Here is a 21,673-nt window from a genome sequence, read left to right as displayed (position 1 = left end):
CAGGGTTGCCCACTATGCCAAGCCTCCCTTCAGGGCTGTCCATAGAAGATGATAGAGATATTCAAGATATTCTTTTTTTTTCCAAGACAGAGTCCCCCTCTGTCGCCCAGGCTTGAGTGCGGTGGTGCAATCTCAGCTCATTGCAACCTCTCGCTCCTGGGTTCAAGCAATTCTCCTGCCTCAGCCTCCTGAGTTGCTGGGATTACAGGTGCACACCACCGTGCTCGTCTAATTTTTGTATTTTTAATATAGACGGGGTTTCATCATGTTGGCCAGGCTGGTCTTGAACTCCTGACCTCAGGTGATCCACCTGCCTCAGCCTCCCAAAATGCTGGGATTATAGGCATGAGCCACCGCACCCGGCCAATGATAGGGATATTCTATGTCTGCACCGTTCAGTGCTGTCACTTCTAGCCCCTTCAAATGTAGGTACTGGGATTAAGGAGCTGAATTTTACATTTTATTTTAATTAAATTTAAGTAGCTGTATGTAGCTAGTGTATCCCATCAGACAGCGCAGCCTTAGAGTGCTTTCCGGAATCTGTTTTCACTGACCTACCAGGCTATATACACCTAAGGGGCTGATTCGATGCAGGCTCCCTCTAATCAACCTTCCACGACGTTTGTGGAATGAATGAAGGGTTCATGGAGAAAGGGGGCCAAGGATATCAGCAAAGGTTTCCTAGAAAAGGCCATCTGGTTACAGTGTGAACACTTGCAGTGTTAGCCCTTAAACCATTCTCTCTGAGTGCCAGCCAAGAGCATGGCACTGCATAGACTCCTGGGGATACCAGTTGGATTTGAGGTTGTCCCACCTGCTCAGATCTTACAAATAAACTTCTCAAGGACAAATAATTGGTGATAGGGTAGGAATCCTGAGACGCAGACATTCACTTTCAGATATATATTCTACTGACAGACTCAAGCACAAAGCTGCAATCCCTTATAGCTCTGTTTGCAATAGAAAGACTGAAAACCATCTAAAAGGGAACTAATTAAATCATTCTTGCATCATGTATCTGCCCAATGAAATGCTATGAAATCATTAAAAATAATAAGGTAATTATATATGCTGATACGGAATGATTTGATATCCCTAAATTAAAACAAAACAGGGCCAGGTGTGGTGGCTCATGGCTGTAATCTCAGCGGTTTGGGAGGTTGAGGCGGGAGGCTCGCTTGAGCCTAGGAGTTGGAGACCAGCCTGGGCAACACGGCAAAACCCTGTCTCTACCAAGAATACAAAAATTAGCTGGGCATGGTGGTGCACTCCTGTAGTCTCAGCTACTTGGGAGGCTAAGGTGAAAGCATTGCTTGAGTCCAGGAGCTGGAGGCTGCAGTGAGCTGAGATTGTGTCACTGCACTCCAGCCTGGGCAACAGAGCAAGACCCTCTCTAAAAAAAAAAAAAAAAAAAAAAAAGAAAAATCAGGAGCTATGATAATCATGTATGAATATGAGAACAACTTCAATTTCTTAATAAGATTCTGGTTTCTGAGAGCTCCATCCAGTGTCCGCCCTTTCCTTGGGAAGATGCAGGTCCATCATCCTACCCAGCCCCGAGTATGCCCCAATCGGAGCTGCATCTTGTTTTCTCTAGCCGCTCTGTCTTTGGGCACAGAGTTGCTCAATCAGCCTTTGATGAATGAAGAATGAATGGGGGTAACTCAGGCAGGATTTGACTGGGCCTTTTGTAAGATCGAGCAGGAGGGTCCAGGAAATCATTATTATGTTTCCAATACAACCGGCCTGGTGTTTTCCTGCAAGAAAAAGTACATCTCTGGGATAAGCACCTTCACCTTCTCTCTTCCCTCACCTACTCTCCACTTCTCTGGGACAATTAGCCAACACTGGGAGCTCCAGGGTCTTGGCCCTTCCCCCTTTGGTCCAAAATAACCTCCTCCCCCGCTTTGAGCAAATGCTTGGAATTCTTTCAACTGGAGGACAAAGCCTTTCATCTGCCAATTACTGATAAAGAGAAAATGCAAATATCGAGGGGGAAGGTGATTCATCAAGGGCCCAACATTTATTGAGTGGCCACTTAGGACCTGGTGGCAGGACAGGCATTCTACGGGAGGCCAAGGGGAACAAACCCCTGGCTGGCCCATTCTTTTCTCGTATTTGTGGTTTCCTCGAGGTTTGTAAAGGGAGGGGATTAAATTAGGTGACTACCCAGCCCCTTCCCACTCTGACAGGCCAGGAACTCTTCATGGAGGTGATAGATGACTTAACTGTAACAACTTTTTACACTAAGGTGGCTGCCATTGGAGCTTTTTCTGATGCCAGCTTTTGAGGCCACCATGAGGCCACTTGGAGAGAAAGAAGGGCCTCAGGGAGAAAAAAGAATTAATTAGATCAAGCATTCTATATATATATATATATTTATATATATATATATATTTTTGCCTTATTTCACTTAATTCACTTTGCATCACTCTCCAGCCCATGCAGCCTCCTTTGAACATGTTTATTTCATTATGGGGCAGTAGTGAGGCTGGTAAGTTACCAAAAAAAAAAAAAAAAAAAGAGCACGTGACGGCCAAGCCAGGCTCCAGTGTGAGCCCTGGCAGCGGCACATACACGCTTTGTGATCCTGGGTGAGTGGCTTTGCTTTTCTTAGTCCTAATTTCCTCCTTTGCAAGAGAGGAACGAACAAGACGATTTCCCTTAAAGGGTTCTTGTGAGACAGACAGGAACAAATAAAATGGTCCATGGTTCTGGAGGGACTGAAGGCAGAACCCGCAGCACTCACGCTAAGGGCTACTGATTGGACGCAGTAGCCAATGTGGGCGATTTCAGTTGGGAAACAAATTTTGATGTTTCCCAGCCTCATCCCTGCTTAGAAGATTTTTACAGCTAGTGAACATGAATGAAAACAAACTTCAAAGAGTAGCCTTTGGGGGTGGGTGGGAAAGACTACAGACAGATAGGACAGGAAACTTTTAAGGTGAGTGAGGGGGAAGCTGTCTCTTAGGATGGCCAATACGATGCTGACAGTGACATCCAATCTCCCAGTGGGGAAGCCACGTCCTCCCCACAGGTCTGTCTGATAGCCTGGGGACCATACGGGAGCACGGCAATCATTCAGATTCATAATTTCTCTAAGCTTCAGTTTTCCCATGTGCAAAATGACCTGCTCTAACTATCCCACAGGGTTAATGGCAGAAATAAAATGTCAGGCTCAAAGCCTACGATCTACGATGTCCCTTTATTGTCGCCCTCTTGCCATGTCATTTTATCACCATCTTTACCCCCAAGATCAGGCCTAGCAGGGCGCCGCAGCTGGGGCTGGAGGAATGTTTAGGGCCAGCTTTTCTCAAGCCCAGTCCACCTGACTGTTGCTCATGAAGTGAGGACAAGGCAACCCAGGACCAGTGCCGGGGTAGTCAAAAACATTAGTAAGTGGACAGGGACCTAATGACAGCCATGTATGGAGGGTGCCGATACCTCCGCTAAAAAGCCCTATAGGATTAATCAAGGGGACCAGAGTTCCCCCCGCCCATCCCAGAGAACCATGCACCTTTCCACCGACTTTTCTCCTATAAATGGCCAACAAGGGCTTACCCTTCGCTCCTGTGCGGGCTGCGTTAGGAGGCGCCAGATCCAATTCTCTTCGTCTTTCGCTCCTGAGTATCTATCTGCTCCCCTTGCTGAGCGCAAGAACCTTTAAAAAATGTCCAACTTCTGTCTCAGGGCTGGTCGCCTAGTAAAGGACTCCACAGAAGCGTGCAGAATGAATGAATGAAAGGCAACGTCTTCCGGTCAGCTGCGGTCTGCAAAGGCTCTGGTCTGGCTGTATTTCCTGTACGTGTGTGTGTCCACATCTTTGAGTGCCGGGAGTTTAAAAGTTAGGCAGTCCTTATAGGTATGGAGCCGAGCTAATTTCCTTCTGAGCCCCACAAATGCCTCCTCCATATGGCAGGTCCGCAAATGGGGGGATCTGCAGAGGATCACCCCTCACGAAAAAGACATGCAGCAGAAAAGCAAAAAAAGGAAACAATTATATATACAAAATGCTATGAATTTGAGTCGGCCACACAGGTAATGTTGGGGGAGGGATGGATGAAAGAAGAGGAAGAGGGGTAGCCCTGGGCAACAGGGGCAGGAACGGAGGTGGGGGGTCGTTTTTGGGGGTGCCAGGCCCCCGGGGCTTTCACGCCAGCATGCTCAGCTTGCATTTCCGCGCCTCCCGCTGAGGCCAGCCGTGCAAATCTGCACCTCCCTCCCCGCCCCCTCCTCCTTCCCTCCCTCCCTGCCCCGCCATCTCCGGGATGCGCCCGCCGCCTGCAACTCGGCCCTCCAAAAGTCAGCTCTGCACACAACTCCCGGGCGGCGGCGGCGCCTGCGTGCAGAGGCGCACTCGTGACCCAACAACAAAACAGCGATGCCAGGGCGCTAACGGCGCCCGGTGCCTCCCGGGCTCCCTCCCCGCCCCACACCTCCTCGGGCCGCCGTCCCCACCCCCTCAAGCCCGGGCCGAGAGCCCCCCCACTAGCCCGGCCGCGGGCTCCGAGCGCGATCGGCAACAATGTTTACGTTCCGGGGATTATGACGTCGACGCCTCCCCCCCCACAACTGCTGAAAATGGTTTCCTAGGACTTTGCAAACGGATCTGCCTAAGTGTTGGTGCAAAACTTTGTAGATCTCGGCTCTGGCTTGCTTTATTTATTTATTTTTTGGTTTGTTTTCTTTGGTCTTCCCTCCTTCCCCCCTCGGCCAAAATGCAGGGGGCAGGAGTGTTGACAATTAATTGGTGAACTCTCCTAAAAAAATGGAGGCAGAGAAAGACTCTGGAAGAAGATTGGTGTGTAGCTTTTTTTTTTTTTTTTCCAAATCTGTATCTGGCATATGATAGATCTTTTTTTTTTTTGGTTGTTTCTCGCTGCCTTTTCTTTCCTTTTCTGTATTTTGCAAGAGGACCGGGAAAAAAAAATATAATAAATTGCATGCAAAAGGAAGCAAGCTGCTTACTCCTCCAGCCCCTTGTGAGGCTTAGAGTCTCAGACACTTAAGTGGGGAGGTGGTATCGGGGAAAGGCGTGGAGGGGGGCTGAGCGGGCTCGGGGTTCGCCCGGAATCTGGGGGGCTGCGGGGCCGGGCGCTGGGCGGTGGAGGGAGGAGGCAGGGGGATGCGGGGAGTGGTGGGGGAGTCTCCTTAGGAAGTGAGTGTGCGCGCGCGCTTGTGGGGAGATGAGGCAGCTGCTGGTGCGTTTTGGGGTCTCCGATCGGAGCTTTGTGGCGGGCCGTCTGCCTCTCCCCCTCCCAAGCCCCGATCCTCCTCCCCCCACCTCCTCTTCTTGCACTGGCGGGCGGGCGGCGGGGGCGGCTGGGGTCTCAGCCCTTCCATTTCAGCTTTCCAGCTTCCCCGGTAGCTCGGGGGCGGCTCCAGCTTTAGAAACGCTGCCGGCCCCCGGTTCCGGCTTCCCGGCTCTGCCGCCGCGGCCGCCGGGGCTGCTGTTACCGCCGAGCCGGGCGCCGCCGCGGCTCCTCCTGGGGCCTACATTTGCCCCGCCAGCCCGTGTCCGGAGCCCCCTTCGCGGGTTACATAACCAGGCTCCCGGCCGAGTGGGCAAAGCCCAACACATTTCGGGGGCGGGGGGCAGGGGAGGGCCCCCAGATGTCCCTTCAATGGCTTCCAAAGACACCGGGGGGAGTACCCCGTGTGGAGCGCAGCTGGACCCCCGGGGTGCGGGCCCCTCTCCTTGTCCTGCTTTTCAGCATCTTTGGCAATTGCGCAAAGTTGCTTGGGTTGCAATGGTGGGGTGCAGGGGGCGCGCGGCTGCTGCACCTGTTAGTGGTGGCCCAGGTTGAGAGGCGACCTCCAGCCCCCCAAGTAATGTCCCGGGCTCTCTGGTTTGGGTCCTCGCAGCGCCCGATTGACCGCCAGCGATACGACGAGAACGAGGACTTGTCGGACGTGGAGGAGATCGTCAGCGTCCGCGGCTTCAGCCTGGAGGAGAAGCTTCGCAGCCAGCTGTACCAGGGGGACTTCGTGCACGCCATGGAGGGCAAAGGTGAGGCGCCCCCTCCCTGGGCCGCCTTCTGCGCTGCGGGCCGAGCGCACGTGGGGAGGGAGCTGCCGGTGGCTGGGTTCGTATTTCGCGCCCGCGTCCCCCATTCCAGGGGATCCGGTGACGAAACGAGGCCGAGCACTGGGGGGGTGGGGTGGGGTGGCGAGGGAGGAGGGCAGGCAGTAAGGGGGGCCGGGCATGGGCCTAGGCCCGGCCCGCGCCCACCACCAGCCCCAGGGTGGGCAGAACCAGGGGGCCGGCGGACAGAGGGACCTGGGGATGGACAGGCGGACCGAGGGAGGGCGGGAGCGCCGCGTCCTCCCCCTCCCCGAGCCGGTCGCGCTCCCTGCGCTGCCTGAGGTGCCGCCGCCTGACTGGAACTGGGTTCGGGTCGCCCCTGGGGCATCGGGGTGAGGCCCCCCCAGGCCTGAAGCCTTCCCAATCCCGTTCCCGCTCGGGGACTGCCAGTGAGGAACTGGTGATCGGGGCGCGTCGGGTGTTCGGGATGATGCCCCCTTAGGCCTGGGATCTGCAGAGCCGCATTCCCCCGTGGGCTCTGCCAGATTGGATCAGGGACCTCATGCGCCCTGAAGCTGTTGACCTGAATCCCCACCTGGGCCCGAGCTGTCTAGTGCTACAGCCTTGACAGGTTGAAGCCAGGAGCTGGGGTCAGGGGGTGACTTCCCTTCGGGCTTCTGGGGGAGATCCCTGTCCCCTGGCAGTTTGAAGTGAGGAAATGGGTCTTCTTCCAGGCCTGAGACTTGGAGAGCTCTGTTCCTTGTAGGCCCACCCAGTTTAGAGCGAAATGTGGGGACGCCTCCAGGGTTTTGAAGACCTTCATGGCCTGGGTTTCTCCCTGGCTCTCCTACTACGAGGGTGGTGGGGGTCACCCTCCAGATGTTAAGGTGATGCCCTGGGTTGCCTCTGAGGCCTCCAGAGCCCTGGCCTTCCCAGCCTGCAGCCAGTGTGGCTCCTGGTTGAGGAACCTCGCATTGCCTGCGGGATTGGGGTTTTGAACATGCCCTACCTAGCTTTCCTAGGCCCTTCACTCATTTTTCCTTTTCAGATATTTCAGTTGCCTTTAAGTTACAAAGTTTCTATTTTGTTCCCCCCACGCCTGTTGGAAAACGCTTCCATCCCTCAGTGAGCTGATAACCTGGAGTGCCTGCTTCCCTCCTCCAGGTTCTGGTTGAGTGGCTGTGGCTGTGGGGTTAGCTCTGAGAAGAGACTCCCAGCTTTGCAGTTTTGTGATTTCTCTTTTGTGCCCATCGCCTCCTGGGGCACTGGGCTCCGGTGGTGAGGGGTAGTTGTTGGGGGAGGGAAGAAGAAACTTCTCCCAGCCTTCCTGGTCCTAGAGCAGGGTGCTAGTCCCAGCTGATTTAAATTTTCTCTGCATAAGTGGAATTTTAATTCCTCTCCTTTCTTCCTCCATTTTTACTGAGTTGAGTCGTTTGGCGGATCCTACGTGCAAACAATATGCAAACTTCCTAGTCATTTGGGAGGAATTCTCAGCCCAGGATTTCAGAGCTTTTTCTCAGGCTCATTTGAGGAAGTTGAAGCTGACCCTGGGGGATGGGGTGCTTTGGGTGGGTGGGTCTGAGGGCCGGTATTCCAGGCAGGGAGAGCTAACGCGTATCCTTAGATCTGCTGTCCCGGCATCTTTCAAAGGGGAGGGCCCAAGGCTTTGCTCTTTAATTCAGATCTGGCCCCAAAACTTGAGGGAGGAGCTGAGAAACAGGAGCCCTTAGCCTGGATTCAAAATAGAAGCTTCTTAAACTTCTCTTCCTTTAAATCCTTAGGAATCCCCATTCACTGTGAGCCCCTGGGGATCTGAGCTGCTGAGGTCAGGGCTTTCCCCGGCTTTGGGTTTTGTTCTCTGTCTCTCTTCGGAGGGGAGTTGTCTTGGCCTCCTCCTCCCCCAAGGCTGCCCTGTGAACTGTTTCCCTGGGCTAGCAGCTTCAGTGGCCTGAGGCCTCTTCTGTCTCCCTTCCGACGGTCGGAGAGGCCTTCTTACCTTGTGGATTACTTTAGTTACCTGCGGATTTGGGGGATGTGAGAATTTATCTCAAGCCCCATCACCTTCATATTCAAGGGTGTATGGTTGGGTCAGATTCACTGGTTTCAGAATTGGGGAAGGACAGAAATTAGAGGCCTCCTTCATCCTCCAGGACTTTGGGTAAGGATTTGGGGACTGTACTAGAAAAACCCCAGAGAGAGAGCGAGCCCGTGAATTTTCCTTGGGTCTTGCTATGCCCCCTTTACAGAGCCTTCCCCTGGGGAGCCTCCCTCCCGGTTATCCAGCTGAAGCAAGGACTGTGATGGCTACAGCAGAATTTCACTCTTAAGACAACAAAGCTGTGCCCAGTTCCCTAGTTATTTTGGCACCAAATACACAGTTTCCAGGGAAACCGGCTTTTCCCCCCTCCCCTTCACTATGCAGGATATTACAATAAGATTTTCACTGATGCTCAGCCACAATGAGGGCCCTCCTCCCAGCCTCCTCTCTGGGCCTTCAGATCCTCCCAGGTGGCATTCTTCAATTTTGCAGTCCCTTTACTTTCTGAGCGCGGCTTGGGATGCGTGTCTCTGTCTATCCCTCTTTCTCAGCAATGGCTGGGGCTCTTTTTGTGCGGGGCTCTTTTGAGTCTTCCTCCCCAACCCTCGCTGGCTTTGGGCTGTTGGTTGACAAGTTTGGACCGGTGGGGCGTGCCGAGAATGACTGACTGAGTAGGCAGAGGAGCTGATCGCTGGCATGGCTTCTCTTGGGCTTTGCCTAATCCATTTCCCGATCATTTTCCAAGGAGCTTTTGCTGTACAGCTGGTGCCTGCATCTCCTGGACCCCCTGCCCCTTCGTCCATCAGTTTTCTTCCCCTAACCAACAGATCCCGGTTCATTTGCTCCTTCGTGACTTAACCAACTTGTTTTAATTCAAATATCCAAACAGATTTCAACTATGAGTACGTACAGAGAGAAGCTCTCAGGGTTCCCCTGATATTTCGAGAAAAGGATGGACTGGGAATTAAGTAAGTTGCTGCAACTAATCGCTCCTTCCCCTGTCTTCCTCCCTAACATACTTTATAGCTTGGGATGGATTTCTTCCACCCTCTTCCCACCTCTCATCACTGAGAAGGATCTTTTTTCATGATCTGGGAACAGCATCTCCTTGTTCAAGGCCTAACAAAGGGGTAACACTCTCCAAAGACTGGTCTTTTGCAGGGACTTTGGGCAGAGAGAGGACATAGGGTAATTAAGCAGTGTTGACTTTTTCCCCTGACCCACCCCAGTTACACTCAGTGACCTCCTGCAGAGAACTGTACCTCTCCTCCTTCCCCTTGCTCCAGATCAGGAGACTGAGGTAGAGCCTGAGCTGCAAAGGGACTAGCCAGGCTCTAAGCCCAGACCCAGGGCACCTAGATACATGTTTCTTACGCAGATTCCCACTATGTGTGTTTCCTGGGGTGCCAGTGTCTCCCCTTTCTTTGCCTGCCCCGCAGCCTGCCCCTGCACTATGTCTGTTTTCATTCACCGAGATCTGTCAGAGCTCCAGGTGGGGGAGAGGTCTGGGAGGCAGGCTGGAAGAACAGGTTTGTGCCCCTTGGGCAGGTGTAGGGGAGGAGGCTTGGGGTGTCGTTCCAGGCAGCCTCTCTCCAGCATCTGCTCCCAGACTTGCTCAAGAGTCCATTCCTACGAGTAGGATTTAAACCTTGGGCATCATGGTTAATTAATAGTGAATTGTAGCCCGTATTACCACATCCCTGGAACTGGTACAATGCGTGTCTTTTTTTCCCTCTGAACTTAAAGGGGTCCGTCCCACTTCGCATACAACTCCTTATGGAGAGTATTTTCTAGAGGGAGAAAGAGACCTAGAGAGGACTACCCACCCTAAAAGAAAGCAGGCGTTTGAATATCTAGCCCTGGCCTTTACTTTTGACCCCGCACTTTCGGCTTCCCTGGAAAAATGGAGTGGACAGTGGTTGTCCCAACCTCTGCTGAGGTTCAGGTTTGAGTTGCCTCTTAGGGTAGGGAAGGGCCTCAGTGGTTCTGGGGTGACCCTCCCTGCAGGCCTCAACTGGTCTACTTCCCTCCCTCTGGATGGTCTCATTTTGAGTTCCCAAACCGAGGGCAAAGGGCCTCTCTCGGAAAAATGGCTTCCCCCCGGGCCCAGGGTAGAGTCTAGCTTTGTTGTTTCTGGCCTCTCACCAAATGTCTGTGCTCCTTTTTCCCCAGGATGCCTGACCCTGATTTCACAGTCCGAGACGTCAAACTCCTAGTGGGTAAGTCGCTTGCCGTGTGTGTGGCTCAGAGATGCTGAAGTAGGGAAGGGGAAAGAGGCGGTCACCGCCTGCCCATTTAGACTTTTAACTGCCTCTGAAAACAAAGTCCCCACGGGAGGAGGCAGGAGCAGGTGTGAGCTGCAACCGTTTCATCCTGGAGAACAGGTAGGATTGCAAAGTCATAAGAAGCTGTATCAGAGGGCGTTTGCCAGTACGCAGTTTTATGAGGCCCATTTGGACACTGCCTCCAGCCTGGGTGTCAGCGATGCAATCTGAGATCTCTCCTCCGCATTTGTTTGTGGGTTGCCAGGTAAACACTGGGTGTGCTTTATGATCCCTCATAGACTTTCAGGCTTTTGAAGGGAGGGGCTATTCCTCCTGCTTCCTTGGGGTTCTCGACCGGCCTGGGGCAGGCCTTGGAACTTCGAGCTCAGCAAATGCACATGAGCTCCCTGAGCACCTGCAGGTGGCTGATGACTTAGTACTCTGGATGCTCGGCCAGGTAGTAGGTGGCATTTCACATCTTACAGGCAGTTGTTCAATCAATCTGTTCGTTCTAGAAAAACACTTTTTGGCTACTTGGTGGCCAAGGTCAGAGTTGCGAACGGATGGATAAGTTCCCTGCTCTCTTGGTGGGTACAAGAGGCAGTCAAGAAGTAAACAGTAGGCTGAGGTGGTGGCTCATGCCTGTAATCCCAGCCCTTTGGGAGGCTGAGGCAGGAGGATCACAAGGTCAAGATTTAGAGACCAGCCTGGCCAACATGGTGAAACCCCGTCTCTACTAAAAATACAAAAACTAGCCGGGCATGGTGACGGGCGCCTGCAGTCCAAGCTATTTGGGAGGCTGAGGCCGGAGAATAGCTTGAACCTGGGAGGCAGAGGTTGTGGTGAGCCAAGATCGTGCCACTGCACTCTAGCCTGGGTGATGGAGCGAGACTCCGTCTCCAAAAAAAAAAAAAAATTAGCCAGGTGTGGTGGTGTGTGCCTGTAGTTGTAGCTACTTGGGAGGCTGTGACGGGAGGATCGCTTGAGCCCAGGAGTTCCTGCCTGCAGGCCATGATTGCATCACTTCACTCCAGCCTGGGCAACAGAGCAGGACCCTGTCTCTAAAGTAAATAATAGTGATAAAATGCAATGTCTTTTCTGATGGTGACAGGGCTATGTAGAAATAAACAGAATAGCCGGGCGCGGTGGCTCAAGCCTGTAATCCCAGCACTTTGGGAGGCCGAGACGGGCGGATCACGAGGTCAGGAGATCGAGACCATCCTGGCTAACCCGTTGAAACCCCGTCTCTACTGTATCACAAAAACTAGCCGGGCGAGGTGGCGTATTTCTGTAGCCCAGCTACTCGGGAGGCTGAGGCAGAGAATGACGTGAACCCGGAGGCGGAGCTTTGCGAGCTGAGATCCGCCACTGCACTCCAGCCGCCCACATAGAGTGAGGACTGGCTCCCCAAAAAAAAAAAGAAATAAACAGAATAATGGCATGGCACATGGTGGGGCTGCATTTTAGACAGGGTGGTCAGGGAGGGCCTCTCTGGGATGAAGGGGGCATTTGAACAGAGACCTGACTGATGAGAATCAGCTGTGGGAAAAGACATTCTAGGCTGAAGGAAGAGCAAGGGCACCCAGAAGGTGGGGATAAACTTGGAGTGTGGAGGAACTGAGTGAGTGAGTGAGTGAGTGAGTGAGTGAGAAAGCTGCAGAAGAGGTGGCAGAGGCCCCGGAGCTGGGATGTGAAGGCCTCCCAGGGCCCTGTAGGGAATTTAGGTTTGACTTCTAGTGTGTTGGAAAGCCACTGGGGAGCTTTAAAGTGGGGTGAAGGGAGTATCTCTGTGATCTGATTATTTTCTTGGGATGGGTTTGAAACGTTTTTATTTAATTTTATTTGTATGTTTTAGAGACCAGTCTTGTGCTTTTGTCCCAGCTAGAGTGCAGCGGCATGATTATGACTCACCATAGCCTGCAACTCCTGGGCCTAAGTGATCCTTCCACCTTAGCCTCGAGAATAGCTGGGACCACAGGCATGTACCACCACACCCAGTTATTTATTTTTGTAGAGATGGGGTCTTGCTACATTGCCCAGGCTGGTCTTGAACCATGCACCTGGTCACATTTAAAAAACTGAGATGAGCGCCCGGGCGCTGTGGCTTACACCTGTAATCCCAGCACTTTGGGAGGCTGACATGGGTGAATCACAAGGTCAGGGGTTCGAGACCAGTCTGGCCAACATGGTGAAACGCCGTCTCTACTAAAAATACAAAAAATTAGCTGGGTGTAGTGGTGGGTGGCTGTAATCCCAGCTACTCAGGAGGCTGAGGCAGGAGAATCGCTTGAACCCAGGAGGCAGAGGTTGCAGTGAGCCAAGATCGTGCCACTGCACTCCAGCCCAGGCAACAGAGTAAGACACCGTCTCAAAAAAAAAAAAAAAAAAAAAAAAAAGTTGTCACTTAACCATTTTAAAATGTACAAGTTGGTTGGGCGCAGTGGCTCACACCTATAATCCCAGTGCTTTGGGAGGTCGAGGCAGGCAGATCACTTGAGGTCAGGAGTTCAAGACCAGCCTGGCTAACATGGCGAAACCCCATCTCTGCTAAAAATACAAAAATTCACCAGGTGTGGGGGCACATTCCTGTAATACCAGCTACTTGGGAGGCTGAGGCAGGAGAATCACTTGAACCTGCGAGGCAGAGGTTCCAGTGAGCTGAGATCGCACCACTGCACTCCAGCTTGAGTGACAGAGTGAGACTTTCCCCAGAAAAGAAAAGGCGCAAGTCGTTGGTTTTAGTATATTCACAATGCTGTATAACCATCCCCACTCAATTCCAGAATATTTCTATCACCCCAAAAAGAAACCCTGTATCTCTCAGTTCCCCCATCGCTCAGATTAGCACGACCACTAATCTGCCTTGTATGTCTGTGAAGTTGCTGATTCCGGACATTTCATTCAAATGGAATCATAGAACACACAATCCTTTATGTCTGGCTCCTTTCACTTGGCGTCATGTTTTCAAGGCTCATCCATGTTGTAGCATGAGGCAGCACTTCACTCTTTTTCTTGGCTGAATAATATTCCATTGTATGGATAGACTACATTTTGTTTATCCAAAAACATTTGTTTTTGGACCACGGTTGTTGATGGACATTTTGGTTGTTTCTACTTTTTGGCTGTTAGGAATAATGTTGCTAAAAATATTCACATACAAGTTTTTGTTGAACATACATTTTCACTTGGGTATATCCTTAGGAGCAGAATTGCTGGATCACGTGGTAACTGTGTTTCACTTACTGAGGAACTGCCAGACTGTTTACCAAAGCAGCTGTGTCATTTTACACTCCCATAAGCAGTGTGTGGGGGTTCTGGTTTTCCTACATCCTTGCTAACACTTGTTATTATCTGTCTTTGACGATCGCCATGCTAGTGGCTCTGCAGTGAGGTCATTTGATTGAAGTTTTGTAGACGCCAACTCTGGTGTCTGTGTGTAGGATGAAAGCAGCCGGCTGGTGTGTCAGATGTGTCAGGTGATCCAGCCAGAATAATTGACCTAAAAGCATGTCAAAGATATGCAGGCTCGATGCAGTGGCTCACACCTGTAGTTCCAGAACTTTGGAAGGCCAAGGTGGGAGGATCGCTTGAGGCCAGGAGTTCAAGACCAGCCTGGGGAGCATGGCAAAACCTTGTCTCTACAAAAAACACAAAAATGGCCAGGCGCAATGGCTCACGCTTGTAATCCCAGCACTTTCGGAGGCCGAGGTGGACGGACCACCTGAGGTCAGGAGTTTGAGACCAGCCTGGCTAACATGGTAAAACCCTGTCTCTACTAAAAATACAAAAAAATCAGCCAGGAATGGTGGCGGGCGCCTATAATCCCAGCTAGTTGAGGGGCTGAGGTAGGAGAATTGCTTGAACCCTGGAGGCAGAGGTTGCAGTGAGCAGAGATTGGCCGTGGCACTCCAACCTGGGCAACAAGAGCAATACTTTGTCTCAAAAAAAAACAAAACAAAAAACCCCACAAAACCCCAAAACACAAAAATTAGCTGGGCTTGGTGGCATGCGTCGGTAGTCCCAGCTACTCAGGAGGCTGAGGTGGGACAGATCACTTGAGCCTAGGAGTTTGAGGCTGTAGTGAGCCAAGATCACACCACTGCACTCCACTGCACTCTGTCAGGGCAAAAGAGCGAGATCCTGTCTCAAAAAAAAAAAAAAGAAAGAACAGAAAAAAGAAAGCAGGAACAGTCATCCAGCCCCACTCCCTTGGTATTTCTGTGATGGTCAAATGGAGCAATGAATGTTCAAGTGCTTTGCAGAGGGACAGCTGCTCTGGACTCTGAGGGAGGCTGCTGACTGCAGTTGGCATGGGGAATTATGCCCATTTCGGTCTCTGAGCTGCACACAGGCTTCCAGAGAGTGGTGATAGGGCACATTTGTTATAAGTGACCTAAGTGACAAATGTAACTCTAGCTGTCCCAAGCAAAAGGGAATTCATAGGCTTAGGTCGTAAGTTCAGCATGTAACCTCCAGGGACAAATATGTCTGGATGCTCCAAAGTGATCTTGAGAAGTGGAGTCTGTTTCTCCTTTCTGCTTCCCACTTCCACTCCCTCTTTCCGCTTCATTCTTGGCAGGCTTCTCCCCATGGGAGGGTAGGGAGGGTGGGTGAAGAGGGGGCCCACAGCAGCTTCAGGCGTCTATCCTGCCAGCTCAGGGTCCTTCCCAAACCCTCGGTTGTTCCCTTAAATGCCTCTGGATTGGCTCTGACAGTCTTAGCACAGCCTTGAGCCAAACTGGAGCTGCTGGCTGGGGTCAGCCCAGCAGAACCACGTGGACTGAAAGTGGGGAAGCAGTGATTCTCCAGGGTTGCTGGGTGACATAAACACAGCCCTAACAGACGTGAGTTCTGCTTTGGAGGGCAGTGTGTGGGGAAGGCTGGGCCAGCCCTCCCCTCCCAGTCATTGCGGGGTCGCAGCCTCTGTCTTGCAGCCTCTGTCTTCCAGTGTCTTACCTTGCCCTGGGCGCTGCACCATGGGAGGTGGCTGTTTGAGAAAGGGACTTGTGCACTACCAGGTGTTCAGGCCACAACTTGGGGCTGCAGACTCTTCTCTAATGTCTTAAAATCAGGCTTTTCTCCATCAGCAGTCTGTTCTAAGCTCCAAGCCTTTTTTTTTTTTTTTTTCCAAAAAGGCAGTTTCCATTTCTGTAACACTGTACCCTTAAAAAAAACCCCATTCATTGAAGTATAATATACATACAGAAAAGTGCACATATGGTAACCACGTAGCTCGATTAATTTTAACAAACTGAACACATCAGGGTAACCAATACCCAGAATCCTCTGCATCTGCCCATGTAGTCTCCGCCCTCCACTGCTAGTGAACTTGACTTCTAGCCCCATGGATGAGTTGTGCCTGTTTTCACATTTTATGCCAGTGAAATCGTGGAGGATGTCTTCTTTAGTTTTTGGCTTCTTTTGCTTAGCTTTGTGTTGATACAATTCATCTGTATTGTTTGTTGTGTATATTTATAGATTTCTTTTTGTGTGTTTGTGTGTGTGTGTTTTGTTTGTTTTTTTTTTGATGTTTTGAGAATGAGTTTCAGGCCGGGCGCGGTGGCTCAAGCATGTAATCCCAGCACTTTGGGAGGCCGAGACGGGCGGGTCACGAGCTCAGGAGATTGAGATCATCCTGGCTAATATGGTGAAACCCCGTCTCTACTAAAAAAATACAAAAAACTAGCCGGGCGAGGTGGCGGGCGCCTTGTAGTCCCAGCTACTCGGGATGCTGAGGCAGGAGAATGGCGTGAACCCAGGACGCGGAGCTTGCAGTGAGCTGAGATCCGGCCACTGCACTCCAGCCTGGGCGACAGAGCGAGACTCCGTCTCAAAAAAAAAAAAAAAAAGAGAATGAGGTTTCACTCTTGTTGCCCAGGCTGGAGTGCAGTGGCACCGTCGTGGCTCACTGCAACCTCTGCTTCCTGAGTTCAAACGTTTCTCCTGCCTCAGCCTCCCGATTAGCTGGAATTAGAGGCGCCCACCACCATGCTTTTGTATTTTTCATAGAGATGAGATTTCACCATGTTGCCCAGGCTGTTCTCAAGCTTCTGGGCTCAAGCAATTCTCCTGCTTTGACCTCCCAAAGTGCTGGGGTTACAGGTGTGAGCCACTGCACCTGGCCTTTGTTTCATGATTGGATATCCTCTGAATGTCTCATCAGGTCTTTTCTCCATTATTTCAAAGGGTTGTCTCTTATTAATTGTAAGGTGTATTTGTTTGCTTGAGCTGCCATAACAAAGTACTACAGATGGGGGCTTCAAGAACAATTTATTTTCTTAGGCCGGGTGCAGTGATTCATGCCTATAATCCCAGCACTTTGGGAGGCTGAGGTGGGCGGATCACCTGAGGTCAAAAGTTCCAGGTCGGCCTGACCAACATGGTGAAACTCAGTGTCTACTAAAAATACAAAAATTAGCCGGGAATGGTGGTGCGCACCTGTAATCCCAGCTGCTCCTGAGGCTGAGGCAGGAGAATTGCTTGAACTCGGGAGGTGGAGGTTACAATGAGCCGAGAATGCACCACTACACTCCAGCCTGGGTGACATAGTGAGACTCCATCTCAAAAAAAAAAAAAAAAAAAAAAAAGGAAAAGAAAAAAAAAGAAATGTATTTTCTTACAATTTTGGAGGCAAGAACTAAGAAATCTGAGATCAAGGTGGCAGCAGGTGTGTTTTCTCTGAAGGCCTCTCTCCTTGGCTTGTAGATGGCTGTCTTCTCTCTGCCCTCATGTGGTTTTCCATTTGCATGTCTGTCCTACACTCTTCTCCTTTTTTATAGAGACGGGTCTCGCTTTGTTGCCCAGACTGTTCTCAAACTCCTGGGCTCAAGTGATCCTCCCGGGCCCTGTCCATCGCAGTGCTGCACTGTATTGTGGTGGAGCCACTGTGCCCAGCCCCTAAACTCGTCTTTTTTTTTTTTTTGACAGAGTCTGCCACCCAGGCTGGCATGTGCGACCGGATCTCAGCTCTTTCACTGCAAAGCCCTCACTGGCTTACTGCCTCCTGCCTCTCAGCCTCTCCTGAGTAGCTGGGACTACAGGCTGCCACCTCGGGCCTCGGCAAGGTTTTTGAGACGGAGTTCACTCTGTCAGCCTCGGGTTGGAGTGCAGTGGCCGGATCTCAGCTCTCACTGCAAGCTCCAGCCCCGGGTTCACGCCATTCTCCTGCCTCTCAGCCTCCTGCTGGAACTACAGGCTCGCCAACTCCACCCGCTAGTTTTTGTATTTTTAGTAGAGACGCAAGTGAGTTTCACCGTGTTAGCCAGATGGGTTTTTTGTATTTTTCAGTAGAGACGTAAGGCTCACTGTGTTAGCTAGAAGGTCTCGATCTCCTGACCTTGTGATCCTGGCCTGTCTCAGCCTCCCAAAGTGCTGGGATTACAGGCTTGAGCCACCGTGCCTGGCCTAAACTCTTTTAAGGACACCAGTCATATTAGATGAGGGCTCACCCTAAAGATGTCATTTTCACTTAATTACCTTTTTAAAGACCCTATCTCCAAATATGGTCACATCTCTGAGGTGCTGGGGATGAGGGACTTAACATATTATATATAATGGTTTGATAGGTGGACACAATTGACTATAATGTAGAGTTCTTTTTTTTTTTTTTTTTGAGACTGAGTCTGGCTTTGTTGCCCAGGCTGGAGTGCAAGTGGCCGGATCTCAGCTCACTGCAAGTCTCAGCCTCCCCTGGAGTTCATGCCATTCTCCTGCCTCAGCCTCCCCGGAGTAGCTGGGATCACAGGCTCGGGCCACTGGGCCACTGGCTAGCTTCTGTATTTTAGAGACTGAGTTCTCACCGCAGTTAGCCAGGATGGCCCCATCTCCTGACCCTGTGACCGGGCCTGGGTCTCGGGCCTCCCAAAGTGCTGGGATTACAGGCTTGAGCCAACAGCCCAGCCCCAAGAGTTCTTTATATATTCTGCATGTGAGTCTTTTGTCGGATAAATATATATATATATATATATATTCCCAGGCAGGGGGTGGTGGCTCATGCCTATAATCCTAACACTTTGGGAGGCTGAGGTGGGCAGATTACCAGAGGTCAGGAGTTTGAGACCAGCCTGGCCAAACCTCATCTCTATTAAAAATACAAAAATGAGAGGCCGGGCGTGGTGGCTCGCACCTGTAATCCCGGCTACTCAGGAGGCTGAGGCAGGAGAATCACCTGAACCTGGGAGGTGCAGGTTGCAATGAGCTGAGATTGCACCACTGCATCTAGCCTGTGACAAATGCCTCCTCGCCTCAAAAACCAAACAAAAAACCACAACTCACTCTCAGGGTTGTCTTTTCACATTTCTAAAAAGGTGTCTGGAAATAGGAATGATCTGACTGATTTGACAATTTTTGGCTTTATATGTTTATTTTTGAGATGTGAATTTCGCTCTGTCCAGGCTGGAGTGTAATGGCGTGACTCTGCTCACTGCAACTCTTTTTTTTGAGACGGAGTCTCGCTTGTGGCCCAGGCTGGAATGCAGTGGCTGTGATCTCAGCTCACTGCAAGCTCCGGCCTGGCTTATGCCCATTCTCCTGCCTCAGCCTACCGAGTAGCTGGGACTACAGGCTTCCCCGCTTCACCTTGCCCGGGCTAGTTTTGTATTTTAGTAGAGACGGGTTTCACCGGGTTGTGCCGGTGATGATCTCGATCTGCTGACCTGGTGATCCGCCTGCCTCGGCCTCCCAAAGTGCTGGGATTACAGGCTGGTCACCACCGCCTGCCCAGCTAATTTCTATATTTTTAGTAGAGACAGGGTTTTACCACGTTGGCCAGAACGGTCTCGAACTCCTGGCCTCAGGTGATCTGCCTGCCTCAGCCAGGCGTGAGCCACCGCGCCCAACCAATTTTTGTATTTTGAGTAGAGATGGAGATTCACCATGTTGGCCAGGCTGGTCTTGAACTCCTGACATTGTGATCCTCCCGCCTCAGCCTCCCAAAGTGTTGGGATTATAGGTGTCAGCCACTGCGCCTGGCCTAGAAGTTCTTAATTTTAACACAGACTATTTAGCTCTGCTGGTTGCATTAATTCTTGCTGTGTCTTGCTTAAGAAAATTTTGCCTACTCTAAGGTCATGAAAATATTCACGTTTTTCTCAAAAAGCCTTATTGTTTGAACGATCATACTTTGATCTATAGTTCATCTGGAATAGATTTTTTCTGTCTGGTGGAAGATGAGGTCAAGGTCTCCTCTTTTTTCCCATATGGATGTCCAGTTGACCCAGCACTATTATTATTTAAAAAAAAAAATCCTGGGCCGGGTGCGGTGGCTCACACCTGTAATCCCAGCACTTCGGGAGGTTGAGGCAGACGGATCAGAAGGTCAGAGGATCAAACTATCCTGGCTAACACGGTGAAACGCTGTCTCTACTAAAAATACAAAAAATTAGCCAGGCATGGTGGCTGGCTTCGTAGTCCCACTCACTTGGGAGGCTGGAGCAGGGAGGATGGTCGAACCCAGGAGGCGGAGCTTGCAGTGAGCCGGTGACCGCACCACTGCACTCCAGCCCGGCTACAAGACTGGCCTCAAAAAAAAAATCCTGACTGGGTACGGTGGCTCACACCTGTAATCCTAGCACTTTGGGAGACCAAGGTGGGCGGATCACCTGAGGTCAGGAGTTCAAGACCAGCCTGGCCAACATGGTGAAACGCTGTCTCTACTAAGAATACAAAAAATAAGCTGACCGTGGTAGCAGGTGCTTGTAATCCCAGCTACTTGGGAGGCTAAGGCAGGAGAATTGCTTGAACCCGGGAGGCAGAGGTTGCAGTGAGCTGATATCGCACCACTGCACTCCAGCCTGGGTGACAGAGTGAGACTCCATCTCAGAAAAAAGAAAAAAAAATCCTCTTGGCCAGGCACGGTGGCTCGCATGTGTAATCCTAGCACTTTGGGAGGCCAAGGTGGGCAGATCACCTGAGGTTGGGAGTTCGAGACCAGCCTGACTAACGTGGAGAAACCCCCGTCTCTACTAAAAATACAAAATTAGCTGGGCGTGGTGGCGCATGCCTATAATCCTAGCCACCCCGCCTGGCCTTCCATATGAATCTTAAAATCACCTTGTCCATGTTTCTTTAAAGGTTGCTGTAATTGGCCGGGCGCGGTGGCTCATGCCTGTAATCCCAGCACTTTGGGAGGCCGAGACGGGCGGATCACGAGGTCAGGAGATCGAGACCATCCTGGCTAACACGGTGAAACCCCGTCTCTACTAAAAAAATACAAAAAAAACTAGCCGGGTGAGGTGGCGGGCGCCTGTAGTCCCAGCTACTCGGGAGGCTGAGGCAGGAGAATGGCGTAAACCCGGGAGGCGGAGCTTGCAGTGAACTGAGATCCGGCCACTGCACTCTAGCCTGGGCGACAGAGCGAGACTCCGTCTCAAAAAAAAAAAAAAAAAAAAAAAAATTGCTGTAAGTTTGATTGTAATCTTGTTGATTCTGTGGATCACTTGGGGAACTTTTTATCATACTGAGTTTTCTATTCAGTGAATGTGGCATATTGTTCCCTTGATTTGTAGGGTTTTTGTAGAAGACTTGCAGGTCTTCTTAGGTTCATTCCTAGGTATTTGATTTTTCGGGGTGTTGCTATTTTAAGTTAAGCAATTATACCATCTATTAACAATTGCAGTTTTGTTTCTTCTTTCCAATCTTTATGCCTTTTAAAAAAATTTATTTTATTTTATATATTTTTTGAGACAGAGTCTTGCTCCGTCGCCCAGGCTGGAGTGCAGTGGGGCGACCTTGGCTCACTGCAAGCTCCACCTCCCGGGTTCACGCCATTCTCCTGCCTCATCCTCCTGAGTAGCTGGGACTGCAGGCATGTGTCACCACGCCCGGCAATTTTTTTGTACTTTTAGTAGAGACGGGGTTTCCCTGTGTTAGCCAGGATGGTCTTGATCTCCTGACCTCGTGATCCACCTGCTTTGGCCTCCCAAAGTGCTGGGATTACAGGCTTGAGCCACAGGGCCCGGCCTCTTTATGTCTTTTAATATATTTCCTTGTTTTATTGCACTGGTTGGGACCTCCACAGTATACTCTTTGTTGTGGGGGGTCCTGCTCTGTTGCCGAGGCTGGAATCTAGTTGTGTGATTACAGCTCACTGCCGCCTCAACCTCCTGGCCTCAAGTGATTCTCCCACCTTAACCTCCCAAGTAGCTGGGACTACAGGTGCGCCACCATGCCCAGATCATTTTTAAATGCTTTGTAGAGGCAGGATTTCCTTACGTTGCCTAGGTTTGTCTTTTTTTTTTAATTCTTTTTTTTTTTTTTGAGATGGAGTCTCACTCTGTTGCCCAGTATGAAGTGCAGTGGTGTGATCTGGGCTCACTGCAACCTCTGCCTCGTGGGTTCAGGTGATTC

General features: G+C 51.0%; 1 protein-coding gene and 1 long non-coding RNA gene across 12 annotated transcripts in view; one reads left to right on the top strand and one right to left on the bottom strand.

Moving 5' to 3' along the window:
- Window positions 1-1,446: 1,446 nt before the first annotated feature.
- Window positions 1,447-3,672, bottom strand: LOC103876122. The gene is made up of 2 exons (XR_635213.3): window positions 3,562-3,672; window positions 1,447-1,757 (listed from the first exon to the last, which is right to left on the bottom strand). It is a non-coding gene; the product is annotated as an uncharacterized LOC103876122 (long non-coding RNA).
- The window catches only part of KDM2B (lysine demethylase 2B), a 153,570-nt gene continuing 134,486 nt past the window's right edge, over window positions 2,590-21,673 (top strand). For 4 of the 11 annotated variants that reach the window (XM_031650831.1, XM_031650833.1, XM_031650830.1 and 1 more), the window contains exons 1-4: window positions 4,254-4,619; window positions 5,866-6,010; window positions 8,953-9,031; window positions 10,236-10,282. In XM_031650831.1, coding sequence (XP_031506691.1) covers window positions 4,269-4,619; window positions 5,866-6,010; window positions 8,953-9,031; window positions 10,236-10,282 — 622 coding nt within the window. In that variant the 5' untranslated portion in view covers window positions 4,254-4,268. Of the gene's footprint in view, window positions 4,039-4,253; window positions 4,802-5,143; window positions 5,202-5,865; window positions 6,011-8,952; window positions 9,032-10,235; window positions 10,283-21,673 lie in introns of those variants that run through there. The other 7 variants (XM_021923043.2, XM_021923038.2, XM_021923037.2 and 4 more) reach the window with 4 other exon arrangements.

Source organism: Papio anubis, chromosome 9, assembly GCF_008728515.1.
Source record: "Papio anubis isolate 15944 chromosome 9, Panubis1.0, whole genome shotgun sequence".
NCBI classification, from domain to species: Eukaryota; Metazoa; Chordata; class Mammalia; order Primates; family Cercopithecidae; genus Papio; species Papio anubis.
Note: the sequence above shows the minus strand (reverse complement) of the source record. Positions and strands in the feature narration are given on the sequence as shown.